This window comes from Limanda limanda, chromosome 8 (assembly GCF_963576545.1).
Source record: "Limanda limanda chromosome 8, fLimLim1.1, whole genome shotgun sequence".
NCBI lineage: Eukaryota > Metazoa > Chordata > Actinopteri > Pleuronectiformes > Pleuronectidae > Limanda > Limanda limanda.
The window spans coordinates 11,147,948-11,169,463 of NC_083643.1; the positions used below are offsets into that span (position 1 = coordinate 11,147,948).

Below are 21,516 nucleotides of genomic sequence, written 5' to 3' on the forward strand. Positions count from 1 at the left end.
CATTTGCAATTTGAAATTGTTTATGTTTTATCAGTGTTGGAGGAAGAATTCAGAGATTTTCCACAAGTGAAAGTTTTGATACCACAGTTTAGAAATAACGAATTTAAAAGTAAAGGTCTTGCATTTAAAAGTTAATCAAGTTTCTACCTTAATTAAGAAGCAAATTAAAAAATCCTTGTGATGCATAATTAGCCATTTTAAGACAATATTTAATTAGTTATGCTTTATAATAAGCTGTATGGAAATTTAAGAAATGCTTGATAACACTATACTTTTGTTACTGTTATATTTTTAAAAACACCTCTACTAATTTACCAGCATCAAAAGTAAGTGGTGGCCCCTTTAAAGCCCTTGATTTAAAAAATAAAGGAAAAAGAAGACAAATAAGGCTGTTGATGGAGCTGAAATGATTTCCTCTTATAGAAAATATTGTTCTTAAGTATCTGAACCGTCACAGGTCAGTGTTCTGTGTGTAACTGTACTCCACCGTTTGTGCTCAGTGACTTTACAGTGTGTTCCTGTTTGACTTGTAAACAGACAGTCAACTTTTGTTTCCACATTACGTTGGTTTAGCTCAATACAGCTCCACAGTGTTTAGCTAATACATTCCCATTTCAGATTAAAACAACAGCTATTATTACTCTAATATCACTGAGTGCTGTTTTGCTGAGCGCTGTTAGAGTTGTTGAACAGGACAATGGCACTCAAGTGCACTTCTCTTTAATTAATTACCCGCTTTTGTTTCTGGAGGCAATGCACAAACACACACACACACACACACACACTTACACACACACACACACACACACACACACACACACACACACACACACACACAGAGATAATCACGCTCATGTACACACTCACAAACACGCCAGAGTTTGGTGTTTTAGAGGAAAAAGGAGGAAGCGAGGGAGAGAGGAAGAGGGTAATATCAGCAGGCTATCTATCCTCTCTTCCACTGGTGCATCCCAATCCTCTTTGGAAATAACAAATGCATAAAGGAGCCACAACACAAATATATCTGCCTGGCTCAGATAGATAGGACTATGCTAGGGTTTAATACCCTTATGTAAACCAGTAACAATCAAGCCCTAACACACACCCCCACATCACCACTAAGGGGACAATAAGGAACACGCTCTATTCTCTCCCAATCTCTCTCTCTCTCTCTCTCTCCAGATATGAACAGTGAGAAGTGATTGTTTATGTGTGTGTGTGTGAGTGTGTGTGTAAGGAAGAGAGAGAGAGAGAGAAAGGAAGACAAGAGAGCGAGCTGTTTTCTTCAGCAGATAGGGAACAATGCAGTAGCCCAGATTGGTTGGCTCCCTGGTGCTTGTTGTGGTGCTTGTTGTTTCAGAAGCAGAGAGTGATATAGACCCTGACCTTAGAGACCACGACACATCTGATACTCCATTTCATTCAGCCCTCACCATCTCCTCTTTTGATATCTCACTCTCGTCCCCCCGCGCCAATTTGTATTTATACTTTGCCTCCTTCTCTCATCTCCCCATCTTCCCTTTGCTGTGTTTTCTTTCCTCTACTTGCAAAAACTGACAATTCAGTCAGAAAAAAAAAGAGAGGAGCGACACTAAAACCACGAGGAGCCCGTTTGTCTCCAAAATGTTGCTGCTGACAAGCGACACAGACTGGAAGGAGTGACACATTTATCAAATGAGTTTGTGTAAAATGTGCATATGGCAGGTTAACGTACTTTCGGATGCTCGAGGACAGTTATTACACACTTATAGTTTATATCTTGACTATCTATATAATATGTGATTTTCCGCAATTAATTGCAAAACAACTCACACACAGATTTTGACGCAGACAACAAGACTGCCTTTCTGTAGATCGATATGTTCGGTAGGCCTTGTCTCTGTGTGTGTCTGCGTGTGTGTGTGTGTGTCTGTGTGTGTGTGTGCAGTATAGACAGGAGTTAGAAAAGCAAAGGTTAATATCATAAATCAGCTGCCATCTGCATCTCTTTGTCTCTGCTCTCGGCAGCGTCGATCGCTGTAAGATTATACCGCGGCTGACATTTCACACTCTCTATAGATGGAGGAAAAATTGGACACTTTCTTTTAGGGGCGTGGAGTGGGCAGCCATAACTGTTCAGCAATTTAACACCATGTCTCTCTGGTTGAACTAATCTCTCTTTATTCTAGAGGAAATACAAAGTGACGTTTGAGACGTTTGTCAGCCATGTCCGTTACAACCGATTAAACCAAAACCAAAAAGTGCTTTTCTTGTGTTGTCGTGCATTAGCAAAAACTTTTTCCGGGGCTCTGAGATGTTTGCAGACAGTCTGAGCATGAGAAGTTGCAGCAGTGGGAGGGTGGCAGCGGTCGCAAAGATGTAAAGAATCTGTCTTTTCACTGCAAGCTCAGCAAGATATGATCAACTTCTGTAAACCAAGCACACGCGGAAAGTGAAACCCAATGCAGTGCGGACACAGAGACAGGCAGACTGTGGGTGTGTGTGTGTGTTTGTGTTTGTGTGTGTGTGTGTGTGTGTGTGTGTCGGCCATACCTGATTGTGCGCATGCTGTGCTGTTTCTGTGTGTTTGAAAAGCACGTCTTGAAGTTCTCCTTGATCATCAGGCTTAATGCTGCACTCTCTCAGCCATATAAGACCCTGCAAGGAAACCATCAAATATTTATACAACATTATCCCTGATCCTATAGCCTGTAAGTAAAGAAAACACTCTGCTGACTTTCATTGCATTACAACAGGATCGGGATTCCAGCTCCGGTCACGGTTTGGAGTTGTTACAGATTCATTGGCTTTTTTTCGTCCACCACCACTGGGTGTTTCCTGCAGAACGCACAACTGGTTTTACCGACAACAAACTACACAGTAAAGAAGCCGCAAACACCTTTAACGGCTCCTGTCGCAGGATCGGTGACAGTTTCTGATCTGATGATTGAGAGGGAGGACGGTGGGAAAACACAAGGAGAGAAAAGCGAGAGTATTAATTCTACATCCCAGACTGTGAAAGGTTGCTGTTGTTCTGAAGGCTGGTTTATGGAGCAGAAACAGCCTGATCTCTGTGTTGTTTTCTCCCTGATTGATTGCCCAGGCCTGAAGCTCCTCACAATGCACTGCGTTTTGTCGGAGTATTTACTGGAACGTTGTGAGGATAAAAGTCACAGCTCCAGACGTCACACGACAGAGGCAAGAGGGGCGAATGTAAAGAACAGAGGCAGAGGAAGCCCACACAGACAGACACATAGAGAGAGAGTCACAGCATAACATCCGACTGGATCATAAACAGATGCAATGCACTGAAGATGAAATGTTTAAAACCTTATATTTACTGCTCACGTGCCAGTGCAATGATTCTGTCCTCCCACGGATCAATAACATTCAGAGGATCTTTATTTACTGTTTCAAACCAAACTTTCTCCGTCATGCTTCCCCTCTTTTATTTCAATTGATTTAATTGAATCGTTGTTCTTTACAATTCTATGGTCAGAGATTGATCAGAGAGAGAAATCAATATCGAATACACAAATCAAAATGACCATGACATGCTTAACAAAGATCTTTCTGCAGAGCTGCTGGATTAGATTCGATGTGTACCTAATAAAATGGAACCTCAGTGTTGTTTTTTTATCGGCAGACTTCAGAGATACCTAAAAGGTGAATTTATAACTTTGCCTCTGTCTGATTTCCATTTCGGGGAAGCTGGAGTGAGAGTGTGCGAGTTCCTCCTCTCGTTGTGACATTGGACAACAAACTGTAACAGGACAATTTGTCACGCTTTCCCCGAATTGATTCCGCTGCACACCTCTGGCACGTTCATGTTTCAAAGATGAGGAATCAGTCAGTCACAGACGTATGAATTCTCTGGTGTCCCGCTCAGCAGCCAGGAGGAGGAAAAAACACTTAGACAAATTAGTTTTTGATTTCTCAAATCCTGAACAGGCAGCTGGGCTTTCATTTTCAGATATTTCCAGTTCATCATATCTACACTTATTCTGCAAGAAATGTTTTCAGTGTACTGTTTACTGTACATGTAGGTGGACACCACAGGCTGTGATGTGCTGTGGACAGGACAGCCCTCGGCTCTGTCTGTCAGGGTGTGTGTGTGTGTGTGTGTGTGTGTGTGTGTGTGTGTGTGTGTGTGTGTGTGTGTGTGTGTGTGTGTGTGTGTGTGTGTGTGTGTGTGTGTGTGTGCGTGTGGAGGGTTCCCCACAGTTGCCGACCTGTCATGGTGACAGAGACAGACTGACACTGCAGCGCTGAGCGGTCGGTCACAGCCTTCACTTCTCTGTCTTTTTTCCACTCGTCCACTCGTGTTTCTCAGTTTTTCTCAGTCACCAGATCAAACAGCGTCTCACACCTTCAGCTCTTTGTCACGATATCTCTTGACGGCGTCGTGGGAACCGACCGTGGGTGTTCTGAAATTAAGAAATGCTTTTGATGATTTAGTTTCTCAGTTCTCTGTTTTAAATTCATCTGTCAAGTACAACAATAGGTTTAAGTCCGAATGGAAATAACACACTAAATAAGGGAAGACAATTTATATAAATAAATTAAATTCAATATTACAACCCCTAACTAGATCAGTAGCATCAGCATTAAGTGTAAATGTGTGTGTTAGTGTGTGTGTTTGTTTCCATTGTATCGTCAGCCCTGTGATTTGCTGTAGGAGTGGAGTTGATTGCGTAATCCTTCATACCTCCACATGTTGCTTGTCAGATGATATTCTGCCCACTCGGCAGATTACCACTCAGATTAACACACAGTGAACACAGGGAAGGTGTGGGAGATAACACCCCCAGTGTGTGAGTCAGTGTGTGTTTGTGTCCGTTTTATGTGTGTGTGTGTGTGTGTGTGTGTGTGTGTGTGTGTGTGTGTGTGTGTGTGTGTGTGTGTGTGTGTGTGTGTACCAAGGTGCACATTGAATATTTGTGTCAGTGCAAATTTGTGCAAAAATGTTTCCAAAATTGTTTTGTTTATAGTTGTGCTGTCCTGCTGCTGTCTGTCTGTTGTGTGAGGAAACACAGTCACACACACACACACACACACACACACACACACACACACACACCTCCTCTTACAGCCTGAGGGGTCCAGCAGCTTATTAAAAGTTCTTAGTGGGAGACGCAGAAGAGAACAAGAGAGCGACTGCCCTTAAGTGGCAGCAGACAGCACAGACAGAGGGATTTACTTGTCTTATTCCGGCACAGAGAGATTTAAAGGAGCACAGTGTGCGATTAGGAGAAACTACTTCTATGATACTATAATGCTTGAATGCCTGCTGGCAAATGTAACGATTAAAACGTGTGTGTGTGTCTCTGTGTGTGTCTCTGTGTGTGTCTATGTGTCGTAACACTTGCACATAAGGACATGAGCACACAGTATGTTTGTATGTACATATGCCATATTTGTCTTTACTCTTTTCTTCCAGTCTGTCTAATGTCTACTCTTTTGTCTCACGTGTTGTGTATGTGTATGTATGTGTGTGTGTGTGTGTGTGTGTGTGTGTGTGTGTGTGTGTGTGTGTGTGTGTTTGTGTGTGTGTGTGTGTGTGTGTGTGTGTGTGTGTGTGTGTGTGTGTCTGTGTGTGTGTGTGTGTTTCCATTCCCATTCTGTCAGGTTTATTTCTGTTATGTTTCTTAATTAGCTAATAAAGGTCATGGCATCTCTCAGTCAGGGAGGGGGGGCACCGCATGCAAATGAGCCAGAAGGTCAGATAGATTAGTGACCGCCTCACTTTGCCCAAATATGGACACGACCGTGCTGCCATACAAATACCTGCAGCTATTAAAGTGCTGCCTCCTCACCGACACACACACACACACACACACACACACACACACACACACACACACACACACACACACACACACACACATACACACACACACACACACACACACACACACACACACACATACACAGAAATAACAATGACTAGTATCTATCATTTTGGTGTCCACAGATAAACCAGTGTTTAATACCAGGTTTTTGGGACTTTTCTCACCTTTATAAGGGAAACATTGATGGTTGGTTTAGATAACAGATAAATGTTGTGGTGAGCTCACGTCCATTGGCCCTAAACCTTAAGGGGGGGGGGCGCTCTTTTTACTTTAGTTGTCTTGAGTTCTGTAGCTTTATAATGTCTCCTGTGGCTTTTTTTTACTTTCTTCTTCACTCTGCATGTGCACGTTATCATTTCATCCTGATAAACAAGATAAACATGCGCTCGCTGCTCTCATATTGAAAGTGTCTCTTTCAAATAGCGGAGTGCTCCTCGTGCTCTTGTCTTCATAACTCGCGGGTGCACGAAGGCATGCGTAGATAAGATAAGAGAGCGAGAGCGAGAGAGAGAGAGAGAGAGAGAGAGAGAGAGAGAGAGAGAGAGAGAGAGAGAGAGAGAGAGAGAGAGAGAGAGAGGTGCTCAGTTGTGTTGTCGTTGCGGTGGATCTGTTACTCTCCTCTTTAGGTCCAACACCTCTTCTCGCAGCAGAGCTCGTCTCAGTGTCCTTTCGCCCTAAATCACCCGGCTGTCTCCATGTGTGAAAGCTCTCTCTCTCTCCCTGGGTCTGTAACTCATCCTGTCCGTCTCCCTCTCCCTCCTTCTCTATCTCTCTCTCACACATAACTCACTAAGTCTCTCTCTGTCTCTAACCTGCTCCTCTCTCGTAGCCATTCATGATCACATACTTGTATCACTTCTCTCTCTCTTCCCCCCTCCTCCCCTTCACCTTCCGTCTCCCTTCCTTTCACTAAATAATCTTCAAATCCACTTTTGACACAGCCCCGATGCTTCGAGTCACAGCACTGCCTCTTGTTGTGCGTCTCTTCCAAATCCCACCATTCATCTCTCTCTCTCTCCGGTGGGAGGTTGTCTGGCCGGCTGCCTGACTCACCGCAGGCAGAGTGATGGACACGGGGTGAGACCCAGTGCATCACACTCCTCTGCCACGACGCACAGCCGAGACCAGACACTACAGTGCGACACCACACTTGAATGCAAAATGATGCAGGGAGTGGGATGATAGACAAAAAGCGAGCTCGAGTGGAGAGGGAATGATAAACAACGGAGGAGCGACTTCACTCCTTGAGCTCATTATGTTCATGAGCTGGAGATAAACGCAGCCGCAGATCAGCCTGAGTGGAAACTCTAATAATGGAGATGTGCGTTAATGCCAAACCATCTCACGCATGATGAAAACAGATGTGAGTAAGTACACCTCCTATCGGGAGTCGCAGGCTGTTTGGCCCGAAGCATTAAAAGTGCAGCTAAGAGCGAGTGAGACTGTCAGAGCCGTATCTTCAGCTGAGCAGACCCTCAGAGATGATAGAGACTTTCTTTGTTATGATCCTCTCCTCCTCCTCCTCCTCCCTCCTTTCACTCAGGAAACTATTTACCCAGATTCCAACTGTTGTTACCCAACACATGTGGCATGTCTTAGTTGCCCTCAGATAGAAAAACAGAAGTTCGGGTGCTGTGTATAAAGATGGACGACACGTTTGTACTTTCTCCCACTTTGCAGCCAGATTCTGTGCAGCAGTGATCGTTGAATGGAGTCAAGGTTTCGAGGTCCCACCCTAAAACCACCTGATCAATCATCTCAGCTGTCAATCAAGACATTAAACCTGTTTTTATGCCGTCAAACTTCAAACTTATCAAACTTATCAGAAACATGAAACCTTGAACAGACACCAGTGTGTTAATAACTATGTAAAAATCGTTGGTAAAAATGTATTTGGTCCATGTCCCGTCTGCTAACATGGAGGAGGTGGGGTTGATGAGCTCTACTGCAGCCAGCCACCAGGGGTAATCGAGACATTTGGCTCCACTTTGAGAAGCTGTCATGTCGTCCATCTATATTAACAGTCTCCACTCTCACAGAATGAAAACTACAAACGCTGCTTGAGGACACATGGAACGCTTCTGTCCTTAGATATTTTTGCCTCTCTCATTGACATTAGATCTGTTGAGTTACTTCAATTATTGAATCTCTTCTCTCCTGTAATTCCACTTTTCCTTTGAGTATCTGAGTTATGTTACACCCTCTACCTCCCCTGCTTCAAACCAAGAGTCAACCCGGTCCCCAAGCCTCGTCTGACCTCATTTCCCTCTCACCACTTCCCGAATGCAAACACGTCTCTTGTCTTCTGAACGTCCCCTCGTGCCCCCGGGGCCTCGAGATTTAGAGCCGTTTTGAGAGAAGTTTAAAAAGGTCCGATCAATAATCACCAAAAGTGCCTCTGCCATCTGCGGAATTACAATAACATGCATTTGAATGACTGAGCTCAATATGGCAATCTGCTGTATATCACTGCTAGTCATGACTCATGCTGCACACTTAGTTTCAGTTTCACATTAACATCCCGTGGATTAAGTGCTGGGGCGGCCATTGTATCCCTGCTGAGCATTTCGCTTCTTGTTTCTCTCGCACATACAATGGAGTCTAATTAGTCGATTCGCACATTCACTCCCGCTCGCTGCTAATAAATGCTAACTACAGAGAGTCAGGCCGTATGTCATTAGCTGCATTAGCTATGGTACCGTTTTGTCAGGCGAGCTACGTGAGTACATTACATACATTAGTTCTCATTCTCTATCAGTCGTCTGATTACAATAAATGCTCGCTCACATTGTAACGATGGGCTTTACAATAATGGGCCATAAATTAATACAGTGCTCAGCAGTAAATACTATTATGCTGTTAGTGTTTACAGTAGACCCATGTATATATGGCTGAATAGGCGGATAATTACCATTAACAAAGGCGGTCACACCATAACAACAGCCACTTAGCCCATTTGTCATTACACCGGGGGGGTCAGGGGGGGGGAGGACTTCCTTCTGATCAAGGATATCAATGCCCCCAAAATCTCATTGATTTCCTCAAGGGATCAATAAGTGTTTCAGCAGCTGTGTCATGTCACCATTAAATTCCTGCTGGATTTGATCTCACGGAAAAGGAGGCGTGAAAAGGTTATTCTGGTAGAATTCCCTGTCTGTGTCGTTTGGCCTTTGTGTTATCACTGAGATCATTCCTGCACACATGAGAGCGTATGGACCCTGTGAGTGGCAAGGAAGCATGTAAGGTGTGTGTGTGTGTGTGTGTGTGTGTCTGTTGAGGGGGGGCTTCCATATGAAATGTACACGAGGGTGAATCTCAGTGGTGTTAATGGCTTTTTAAATGTCAGGGAAAGTCAGGGAATGATAAAAGAGAGATCTGTTATCCACTGTCCTCATGATCACCGTGGAGCACAGTGCCGCTCCCTGTGTGTGTGTGTGTGTGTGTCTCTGTGTGTGTGTGTGTGTGTAGGAGTAGGCCAACTTCCACCCATGCTGATGTCAGCATGATTTATGCACCAATCAGATTAGCTCTGAGAGAGAGAATGAGAGGAGAGTGGGGAAGGGGCGTTAGTCGGCTGCTTTATCGTCACCACACATGCTGACGACAAACCAGCAGATTCAAGATGTTTTGCTGGATTTAATAAGAACTAGAAATCCTTTCTCACTGAGTCTTTCTGTTCTTGACCCAAAACATTTACTGTAACTGAACATGTATAGCAGACAGTCACTCCATGCAGCTGAGCCCAGGATGAACACAGGGATGTTCCTTCAAGAGAATCGTTGCAACACTGCATCATGAGAGAAATATAAAATATGAAATCAACATCATCACATTAATGCACATTATCGATGCATATCAGTAGAGGACAAAATGAAATGAGCCGGATTTTAAAACCAATTTAAAAAAGATCAATATTTTTTCAAGTAGCCAAATGTTACTATTTTTGTTTGAAATTAGTTTTTATTACTTGCATGACAGTTTTTTTCATGATTTGATAAAGTAAATAATAGTATGAGAAAAATCATTTAAATGTAAAACAGCAAAATGTGTAAAATCAGTTATAACACTTATTAGTATTTATTTAAACTAAAACCGTAGTCATTAGTTTTTAATTGCAATAGCATTTATTTTGAGTTAAATTATCATCTTTTGATATATTTTATGAAAGCTCACATACACATACTTATTATCCTGCCCTCAACAAACACACATAGGATCATAGATCAGTCAGAAACTTTGTATTTTCAATTTGTCAGTAAAACAAACACAGAATAAGTGAGACATCAGATGTGAGAGTAGATTCATCCTGATGGTCACCGGTGATCATTGTCTCCTGACCTGAACTCTGTGTTGACTCTGTGAGACTCGACTCTGTCTCATGATCAAACAGAAAAAATCTCCCTAAAATCCACACTATAAAATAAACTCTGTGTGTGTGTCTGTGTGTGTGTGTGTGTGTGTGTGTGTGTGTGTGTGTGTGTGTGTGTGTGTGTGTGTGTGTGTGTGTGTGTGTGTGTGTGTGTGTGTGTGTGTGTGTGTGTGTGTGGTTTGCCCGGTGCCCTGGCCTGCTCTAACTGAGGGCTGAGTGATGTCACAGCAGACTGCATTTTAATAGAGAGGGAAGCAATTAGAGAAGGGACAGGGCGAGAGGTGGAGAGATGGAGAGGCTGTCTGTGTGACACAGAGTGTGCACGACTCACACACACACACACACACACACACACACACACACACACTCACACACAAGCACAAACACGCACTCATTACTAAGGATGAGTTAATTAATTGCTCAGTGATTCACGGTACTTGTAATTAATCTCGTAGTTATGTGAGTGTGTTTCTGAGAGGTGACTCCTCTGCCTTCCATTTATAACACACACACACACACACACACACACTCTCACACACACGCACACACGCACACACACACACTGTCACTCTTCAACTGAACTCGCACGTGTCTATTTATTCTCGCAGTGTTTTACAAACCTGAATTTCTCAATGACGCTTCACTAAAACTTTGTTGTTGTTGTTGTTGGCAGCTTCAGTCTTGAGGTTAATTAGGCTTTTACCCTGTGCTTATTTTTTATTATTGCTAATTAAAATCATTGCTGTTTAACCTCATTTATAGCTTCCTATCTTTTACCTAATTTCACTGTTAAATTCTTTAAAATGTTGACTTTAAAGAACCTTTTACTGCTCTGCAGGCGCCTGTCTTCGTACAAATGCTGATTCCAAGTAGAAATGAATATATTTAAGACTTAAAATCAGAATCAGAATCAGAATCAGAATGGATTTATTGCCAAGTAGGTTTACACCTACCTGGAACTTTCTTTGGTAAATAGGTGCATACATTTAACATACAGTATAAAAACACAATAAGTACTTCACATAAGAAAGAAATAACTGTATATAAAATAAAACAAAAATATATACAAGATATAAAAAGTTAAATAAAAAGTCAAATGCAAAACAGGAGAGAAATGTGGATGTCCAATATGCAATATACTGTTATGTGTGTTAATGTAACACAGAATTGAGGCGTGGGTGCGGGATAAAACAACACAACACGTGTGTTAGTATCGACGGGGGGGAGATGTTCCTCACAGCAGAGACAGTAAAACAGTGGGAACTCACATTACGCAGGTGAACAGATGACAGAGATCAAGCTGGCACTTCTCTATATTGTGTTTTAGTTTTGCCTTTTATTTGGTTAAAAGGCTTTTTCACCTAAACACTCCCAATTAGGGGGAAAGCCACGGAGAAACTGAACTGGTGTAAATGGTCCGTTACATCACGTGCCATCAGGCTTTCATTCCTCCTCCGAGCTCTTAGCACATTCCCTCCTTTTCCTCGTTGGATCGGTCCAGTTGAAAAATGATGTGTATTAATCTTGGCCTCCTTTGCCCTCGATCCTTTGCATTTATCAGCCGGGGCCGGAGTGGTTGGAGCAATCACATTTGGAAATTAAACAAATAAAAAAAGTTGAAGATAGCTGAGTGAGTGATGACGCCGGCCAGTTGGTAGCAGCATAAATCTGCACCTGTCACCCCCCCCCCCCCCACCTCTGCCTAACACACATTTGGATATTGTTATGATTTTAGCGTGTTTGCATACATCAGCCTAATTTATTAGAATCAAACGGCGTCAGACTTATTTACAAGCACTTCCTGGTCGGCTGCCAATAAGCCCATTAAGAGCATTGTTGGAAAGTGGTTATATGATCAAATACACAATAGTAATTGTGAGTGGAGAGAGGCCGGAGCGTTTCTCAATGAGGTGATTATCTGCGTGCAGGTTATTGTGCTATTTCAGCATGACATGTAAATCTGCAGTCAATCACAGCCGCAGTCTGCTGTCAGCAAAGTGATATTTGAAAATGTCAATGACAACATTAAAGATGATGAACGGGAAAGAAGAGGAAACGAGAAAGTGACGCAAGAAAAAGTGAGAAACGCTCAGTTTGGGTTTGAGAAAAATAAATGAAAAGAGATTTTTGTGTCTCATGTATGATTCTACTTCACGCATCTCAGTGATGAGAGAATTTCTTCATATTGTAGACAAACGTTCAATTGGACTCAAGGATAAATCAATCAGAATTTGGTTGTCAAAGGTCAAAGTCACTGTTTTTTGGCCATAACTTAAGATTTAACACTAATTCTGACAGAAACTATTTATACATTTTTTATTGAAATTGTTCAAAGTATCTTAATATAGTGCGTGAGGGAGACGTGACTGGTTGGCAGAGGCGTACAGAGATGAAGCAGCAGTGCTAAAGTTAAGAACATTCTACCTTATTTGTTGTAAATGCTCTCAGTTAGATGCTTCACTCTTCTCTCCATCTTTCCCCCCATCAATCGTTCTTTGCTCTTCCTGTTCGTGAAGATGGACAGATTTTCTTAAAAATTTCCTTGAGTTTAGGCACAAACTGAGCTGCACAGAGAAATGAGTGTTAGAGCTGAGTGTCTTCCAAACACGAAGGATGAAACACTGTCACTTATAACAAATGCAGACATCCCATACTTGATTTGAATTGTCTTTTATTTATAAAAAATAAAAATGCTTCTATGTCCACATTTCATCTTTCATTTGCACCTTTTGGTAGAAAATAAAAAGTTTTCTCAAAAAAAGCTGAGACTTATAAGAGCAATATTCAACCCTCCCCAGCCATAGGTGTATGGACGGCTTCTTCCACTCAGGTGTACCCTTTCATTTAGACTTGTGGTTTATAAGAACTCATACCAACACACTGATGACAACACACTGACACGCACAAACACACACACACACACACACACACACACACACAAACACGCAGCACCCGACATACACAGAGAGACAGAGAGAGCCGGGGTCTGGGGCTAAGTAAGCGGTGCACCAGGTTCTGCGTCATTTACCACGGCTCAATAACAACCTCTCACTCCGCCCGACACACCTGGTCACACAAAGTGACACTTGCTGTCCTCTAATAACACACACACACACACATACAGACACACACACACACACCCTATCTCCTTTCCCCCCATGGTGGCCTTAACCAGACACATTACATCCCCACTCCACTATCTGCTGGTGACAGATGTATTTATGTAATGCTTTTGATGGTTATTGATTCACGCGGCGGAGCCAGTTAAGAAAGAGAGAAAAATGAGATTTCAAAATCAACATGGCTTAGGGGGTTGTTGGTGGAGACGCTGCCTAACGAGACAGCGAGAGACCCAGGGAGAAGGGAGGAAGGTGTGTGTGTGTGTTTGTTTGTGTGTGTGTGTGTATAGAGCAGTGAAGTCAGTGGTTGCACCAGACCTCAGGTTAAGTGCACACAAAACACGCACTTATTTAAAAAAAAAACATAGATGGGACGGACATAGATGCAGGAAGTGTGTGTGTGTGTGTGTGTGTGTGTGTGTGTGTTTGTGTGTGTGTGTGTGTCTGTGTGTGTGTGTGTGTGTGTTTGTGTGTGAGTGTGTGTGTGAAATCAGTGGTTGCACCAGACCTCAGGTTAAGTGAACACAAAACACGCACTTATTTTCACAAAACATAGATGGGCCGGATTGAGGACATGCAGGAAGTGTGTGTGTCTGTGTGTGTGTGTGTGTGTGTGTGTGTGTGTGACCTTGGCTTGGCCCGGTGGTAAAGTGGGGCGTCAGGAGAGTGTGTGTGTGAGCAGCCAAGCGTTCTCCCTCAGATTAGCGAGCTTTATTACTGCCACCAACCACTGGCCTGACAAATCCTCTTATTTCATTTTACCTTCCTTTACCTCGGCCTCCTCTCTTTCTCTTTTCCTCCCTCTTTCTCTTTTCCTCCCTCTTTTCCTTCCCCTAAACATGCGTCCCGGTCGTTTCTCTCGACTCTGCAGCTTCACCTCGCCCCCCCCCCCCCCTCCCCTGGCTCGCTCTCTCACTGTAACGGCCCCGATTTTCTATTTTCTTCCCGGTGTTTTCTCGTCATTGTCTTTCCATCTTCTCTCTCTGGCTCCTCTCTCGCCCGTACAGCTCTTTTTCCTGCCTCCCTCCCTCCACTCCTCCTCTCGCCGCGCTCCTCCCTCTATCTCTCCCCTCTCGCCCTCCCTCTCTATAGTGTGATGAATCTGTGGACAGGGGCTAATAATTGTACTTCAGCCCAAGTGCTCATTTTTCTTTGTGTTTGAAAGCTGTGACAGGCAGGAGCCCCCCCACACACACCCCTTCTCTTCTCTACCCCCTACCCCCCCTCACCTCTCCCCCCCCCCCTCTCTCTTTTCTTTCTATCTTCACACAATGGGTGAGTAAAATAACTCAGGGTTTACAAGGTCATGCTGTCTAGCGGTGAGGACACGCTGGGGACTCGGGCCTGGAAGGATTTCCTCAAAGGTGTCGTGTTGAGGCTTCAATAAAAAACAGAGAATGTTATAGATTGCTGGAGCAGATCTGCGGGGGGGGGGGAATAAGTGCATTTGATAGTGAGCAGGTTCGCTGGAAAACAGCTATCTGGATCCAAATGTTATCAGCGGCGCTTCTGAGGTTTTTTATGTAAAAGAGCACGTGGAGGAACTGAAGACTTTGTTGCACGTGCCAACATCCAGGCAAACAGCGTCGTCCTGTTACACAACTTTCATCGTTCGCAAAGAGAAACTGTGAGAAACGAGAAACCTCCTGCTACACTGAACTTTCACGCGGATTATTTGTAGTGTGGTTCTGAGCAGTGTGGTGTTTTTAATAATGTGCCAAACAGCACAGCACGTCTGTTTCACCGGGAGAAACAAGCAGCCGTCACAGTCTCTGCTCCTTTTCCTTCCGAACACACAAACCCAATCACACAGAGGCCAAAGCTTCTCTTCCTGCAGGTGAACAGAAATTTGAAATCCTTAAAATCCTTAAAATCTGCAAAACACGAATTCAAGAATAAAAAAATACATCTTTTTATATTAAAATGTATATAAGACACTGGGGGAATCATTAGCTAATTTTTCTTACGCCTACACAATTATAAAAAACACCGCTATCGCTGTAAAGGCTCTGCACATTTCTGACTGAGCATGTTAGTGTGTCTGCACAGGATGGACCAGGAAAACAAAAACAGACCACAGGACATGGAGGGATTGTGTTTGTTTGAAATAGAGGAACACTTTTCTAATTACCTCTGCACAGTAGGTTATGTTTTCACCTCTGTCTGTGTTGTTTGTTGGGTTGTTTGAAAGCAAAAATATGCAAAAACTACTGCATTGAAACTTGGTGGATGTGGTAAAGGTCAGGGAAGACATTTTAAAATTTCGGTGCAGATCTGGAACAGGCGGCAGATCCAGAAAGGTTTCATCACTTTCTGTAACATTGCATTGAAGGGCTGTTTTTTTAACTTTTAGAATATTGATCTTGATAAAAAAACAATCGTTAAAATCTGCAAAACATGAATTCAAGACTAAAAAAATACATCTTTTTATATTAAAATGCATATAAGACACAGGGGGAATCATTAGCTAATTTTTCTTTTGCCTAAACAATTATAAAAAACACATAATCTCAGAGGAAAAGTCTGCAAGCAAAGCACATGTGCAGATATTGAAAGGAAATCATATTTTCATCGACTCGACAGTAGTACTTAATGAAAATTGATCAACAGTTTTAATCACAATGTCATCTTCAAGAGGGAGATGGAGAGAGACCAGGAGGGAGGGGGGGGGGGAGAGAGGAGAACAGGAAGCCAGACTTTATTGCCCGCTGTAGTTAGATGGTAAATTTCCTCCTGGCAGATATTTATTGAGTTAGTTGAGTCTAGAGAGAGCTTTAACATTGATTGTGATCATTAAATATATCCGCTCGAAATGGCAACATGGCATTCCCTCAGTCAATGGAGCCAATAGGAGCAGAACAAAGGCATAATCAAATCAATCCTCTCATAATTATTCTTTGAGAGGTGAAATTAATCACAAGAAGAAATAAAAACAATAATGGAAAATGAAATGGTCAGTCGTAAACAATTACTGCCCAAATTGAAATAAAGTCAGTGAAGGGAAGAAAGTCAACGATAAATCCGACTAATTAAAATAACACTCTAATGTATCTCGGTTATTTGGTTTGCAGCAGCTTTCAGTTATCACACTGTCCTGTTCTGTTATTATAAGAGAGAAATAAAGAGATGGAGAGAAAGTGTGTGTGTGTGTGTGTGTGTGTGTGTCTGTGTTTGTGCGAGGACTACACTGTGGGGTCAAAGGATCAAGGTCCTCCTCTTGTGAGAGCCGTGCTTCGCTCTCCTCCCTGCTCGCTGAGAGGAAGTGTAGCTCATTGATTAGCTATCAGATGATTCCGATACGGCCTGATCGATAGGACTTTGTTCGAAAAGCCAGGCAGGACCCTCCCTCTTCACACACACACACACACACACAGACACACACACACACACACACACACAGCTCCATGGATCGGCCACTGCAGCATCCAGCCACACAGACGTCTGCTTGTTTGTTGTTCTCCTGAAGAATTTCCTTTGTGTCCTGGGTTCAGTCGAGGGTATTCCCTCAAACGCTGTTTTCTATAGCTCCTCGTTTATAGAGCCGTCATTGACGAGCCCATAAGCTCGGCTTTGCTTTTTAGAATTCACCTCATGAATTTTGTGCACGGGTTGAAATGCCGTTGAAATACTTCAGCCACTGACAAATGGCAGGTAGAAATTAAACTGAAGAACTGAGAAGACCGATTTAGTTTAGCATCAGTTCCTTGATCTGCTGTGAAGTCACAAACAATCATTTTGCAATACTTTATTTCACTTTCTGTCTGTTTGAAATTATTCTGTTTCTTACTTTAGTCCCAGTTTGAGACTTTCCTCTTTCACAGAAAGGTGATGGTGATGGGACCAAAGTCTCAATTAAGGAATGCCTCTCTTTAAGAGGATCACAAACACAGGTTATGGAACAATGCTTTGGAATAAAATCCAATTTCAGTAGAGTATGGCACATTGCAAGAAAGTCTCCCGTAGTTATTCTTTGAAGGACACATTCAAGTAAAAGGTCCAGAGAGCGTCTGTCTCTCAGGAGGTAGAGCGGGTTGTCGGTTCGATCCTTGGCTCCTCCTCCTCTCTAAATGTTGAAGTGTCCTTGGGCAGGACACTGAACCCAGAGTTGCTCCTGAGCCACGTGAATGTGTGTTGGATTGGTGAATGAGCAGCAAATCGTCAAGCACTGTGTCCGTTAAAGTAGAAAAGTCTGTTAACCGCAGAGATAAAAACAAAACACAGACAGACAGACAGAGGGAAACAAACCAGCTGACGTGCTAATCGCTCACTGGGACATACAGACAGACACTAGAGGAAGAGACTGGTGACGAGGCGCCGCAGCCTGCAGACTCAGGTCATGCACATGGTGTAAATATGCTCCATGAGTGGACAAATTCTATGAAAGCAGTTTTACAAAACACCTTTTTCTCCCTGTGTGCATGAGACGCCGCACGTCTAAGTGTGTATCCGTGTTCCAGGCATGTCCTGCTCTGTGAAAGCACAGTGATAAGACACCTGTAGTGTGGGACAGGACAGATGATAGCAGAGCAGGACGCCGCTATCGCTGTCTGCACAGGTCACAGCTGTGTAAAGGCTCTGCACGGTTCTGACTGAACATGTCAGTGTGTCTGCACGGGATGGACCGGGTAAACAAAAACAGACCACAGGACATGGAGGGACTGTGTTTGTGTGAAATAGAAGAAACACTTTTCTAATTACCTCTGAGCAGTAGGTCATGTTTTCACCTCTGTCTGTGGTCATGTTTTCACAAAAACTACTGAACGGATTACCATGAAATTTGGTGGATGTGGTAGAAATCAGAGAAAACTTTTTTTTACGGGTTAGATCCAGAAAGGTTTCATCACTTTCTGTAACAGGGCTGTTTTTTTAACTTTTAGACTGATTGTCCAAAGAATATTGATCTTGATAAAAAAACAAAAAATAGGTGCATTTGGGGGACGGATTTCTATCAATTTGGTGCAGCTTGATTTAATTTAATGGGACTTTTGTTCCTTGGCGGAGGTTTGAGCTCTGAGTGCAGCTCTAGCTGGAGGAGTGGTCCCAGGTCATCTCAGCTGGTCGCTCTGCTCACAGAACCTCAGAGTTGTGACACAAAGCAGACGAGTGAAGCAAAAAGAAAAATTACATGTTTTTATTTTTAAATCATCAAACACAGTGTTGTTTCTCCACACACACACGTCACTCTAATGGCGCGCACACGAATGGACATTTCACTTTCAGTTGTTAAAAAGATTTAACACACGTGTCCCTTGCTGAATCTTATCTCACGATACTTTTTCTTTGTGTTTTCTTACAGATATGACGATGGAACGCTGATGTTTCAAGAGCAACCTACGGCATCCCGACTGCCATAAAGCACAAGGTCTCTAAAGCGTCCAAACAGAGAAACAAACCCAAGGCCAGAGTTCAACATTAATTCAACGAAATGAAGAAGAAAAAAAAAACAACAACAAGAGACTGAAATCTCATATTTTTCTGGTCAAACAACAAGGGAGGAAACACAGAAATTAAAGATCACGGACTCTGGAAATAAGATTCTCCACCAACTGTGTTCACGTGGACACAGATCATCCCGTTAATACCTCCAAATTGTAATTAAGACTTACCAGAGTATAGATTATTAATACTTAGGCTGAGTCCGATAGCGAACAGAAAAAATATGATGTCCACCCCCTTCTAGCACACGCCCCGAAATCAGGATGTAAATATTGTACAGTAAACGAATAGGGACATTGATAGGAGATGAAACTATTGCAGAATAATGTATATAGCCATAAGGATCATACTTCTAGTGTGTTTATATATCCATAAGTGTCACATGCCCATTGCTCCTTATTTCTTTTGTGCCCCAAAAAAAAAGATTTAGCACAACGATTAAACAATTCTCACTGTATCTGGATAGGAAACATCATTATCTACATAGAGCTCGACAACAGGAAACTGAAAACACAGACAATAATTGGAAAGACAGAATATTCACCGGGTGGTTCACTAATACTGGAATCAGATGCGCCTGCTTTGGAGTGGATGCTTCCTAATTCACCCTGTGCTGTTAGCCAGACAGGTCATTTTCAAATACACAGTCCTGAAATAGACGTTACAAGTTTATAAAAGAGAGAAAGAACAAACTGTAAGACCCCTGAATTCATCCCAAATCGTCCCCTGCCCCCCCCCCACCACTGTAAAGAACCACAACAGAGCTGCACACAACTAAGACTTTGATTTTTTATTCAATAGAGTGTATATGGACCCCCCCGCCCCCCCGTACTGTATATGTAGTGTGTTTTAGCCCCTGTAGTCACGTGATGGACGTCTGTGGTTGGCAGCTCTTGTATAGTGCAGTCAGAGTGCAGTTATCTTTCCTTCAGTTTATATCTAACTGGACGTCGACATGATTCGTATTACTTTTTGGCCAGTCCCCCTCCTCCTCCTCCTCCTCCTCCTCCTCTTCCTCCTCCTGGTCCTCGTCCTCATGTCCATCAGAGGGCCTTCACCCCGGCAGACGTCTCTGCCACCAGCCGCTCGCTCAGCTCCCACAGGCTGGCGGCGCAGCTCTGGTCCTGGGCCTGCATGGAGGGCAGGCAGCGGAAGCAGTTGTTGAAGTACATGCCTCCCAGCCCCTCCAGCTCGGGGGCCACGGCACAGTACACCGTGGTGGCCGCCCCTTGTTGCTGCGGAACAGAGGAACAGAGAAGAGATGTAAGATCGGCCTGAAGGAGGACACACATTTCGGAGAACTCAAACCACTGACACACGGACATGAGGACGTGACTTGTCCAGAGAAAGAGAGAAGGACGAACAACGAACACTGCAACGCGACTAAACCCTTATGTCCTCTGTCAAACACCCACACCCACACACACACACACACACACACACACACACACACACACACACACACACACACACACACACACACACACACACACACACACACACACACAAAGAGACGACAGGACAGAGTGTCTACAGGAAAAGAAAAAATAATGCCGTCTCTCCCCTCCCCCTGAAGCCCAGGATGACTGGGTCATATTACCATGGGAACAGCATAACCCCTTACTGTACATATATTTATATACATATATTTATTTATTTATTTATTTCTCTACCCGGTGTGTACAGGACCTCTGGCTATATGGGACCATGTGAATGCTACAGATGTAAAGACTCACAGTGGAAAAGGTGAGAGCTCGGACAGGGAAATTACACCAGCTCCTGAGTGGATGGGAATCACAATGAAACGAAGACTATTATGTAAATTGAGAAAGGGCAGGTTTTTAATGTCATGAATATGTATATTTTCACATGATGTGCATATGAGTTCAGCCCAGCTTTACAGAGTTGAGAGTGAGCACTGAAAATGGACAATTCTGTATCTCTGTGTTGGAATCAGAAGTTGATATGGTGATGGTTATAGACAAGCGATATTTTCACGTAAAACACACAAACACACACACACACACACGCACACGCACACACACACACACTTCAAGTCTTTCCCTCCCGCTGTTTCTCACTCGGTCGAGTCTCCACCCGTGAAACCCTGTGTTTCATGTCGTCTAAATCCGAGACTCGCTAAAAGTGAAACAGTGTTTGAATGCAACCTGCTAAGTTTACACCCTGCCCCGTCAGTCAGTAATTAGTGGGGATATTCTTGGAGGAGAGAGAGAGAGAGAGAGAGAGAGAGAGAGAGAGAGAGAGAGATTTCTGTGACATTTGAAAATGAAAGCTGAAGCGGCAGCAGAATAAACACGTCCGAGAGCATTACACACATAACCCAGCTGCTCAAAGAGGGATCTTTCATGTTGCAGCTCCGGCTAAAAGCTGCTGTGACAGCTTCCCTGCAGAACTCCGAGGCTGGAGATGACTTCTATACGGCCACATGAAATGGTTTCGCCTCTTTATCTCCCAATGAGAGGGAGGGGGGGTGGCAGAGAGAGTGAGAGGGAACACTGATGTGACGACTGCGGACTAATGTTTCGAACAGGCCCTGGCTCGCACTGAGACAACCCATATAGGCAGTAGTCAAACACACAAACACACACACACATGCATAAAGGAGCCCAGAACATGCCAACTGTTTGAAGAGCTTCCTAAAGCAGCTGCAGGAGCAACACACACCAAGTGGAAAGATCCATCGAGGTCCAGAGCATCTATACTTTCACACACGAGTACAGACATATGCACAAAATGCAAA

General features: G+C 43.5%; 2 protein-coding genes across 2 annotated transcripts in view; one reads left to right on the forward strand and one right to left on the reverse strand.

The window, feature by feature from the left end:
* LOC133009500 (transcription factor Maf-like) overlaps positions 1-19,608 on the forward strand; it is a 43,490-nt gene extending 23,882 nt beyond the window's left edge. The window contains exon 3 of the mRNA XM_061077016.1: positions 18,616-19,608. The gene's annotated coding sequence lies outside the window, so the exon portion shown is untranslated. The remainder of the gene's footprint in view (positions 1-18,615) is intronic.
* The window catches only part of wwox (WW domain containing oxidoreductase), a 128,159-nt gene continuing 126,241 nt past the window's right edge, over positions 19,599-21,516 (reverse strand). Inside the window, exon 9 of the mRNA XM_061077015.1 lies at positions 19,599-19,990. Coding sequence (XP_060932998.1) covers positions 19,799-19,990 — 192 coding nt within the window. The 3' untranslated portion in view covers positions 19,599-19,798. The remainder of the gene's footprint in view (positions 19,991-21,516) is intronic.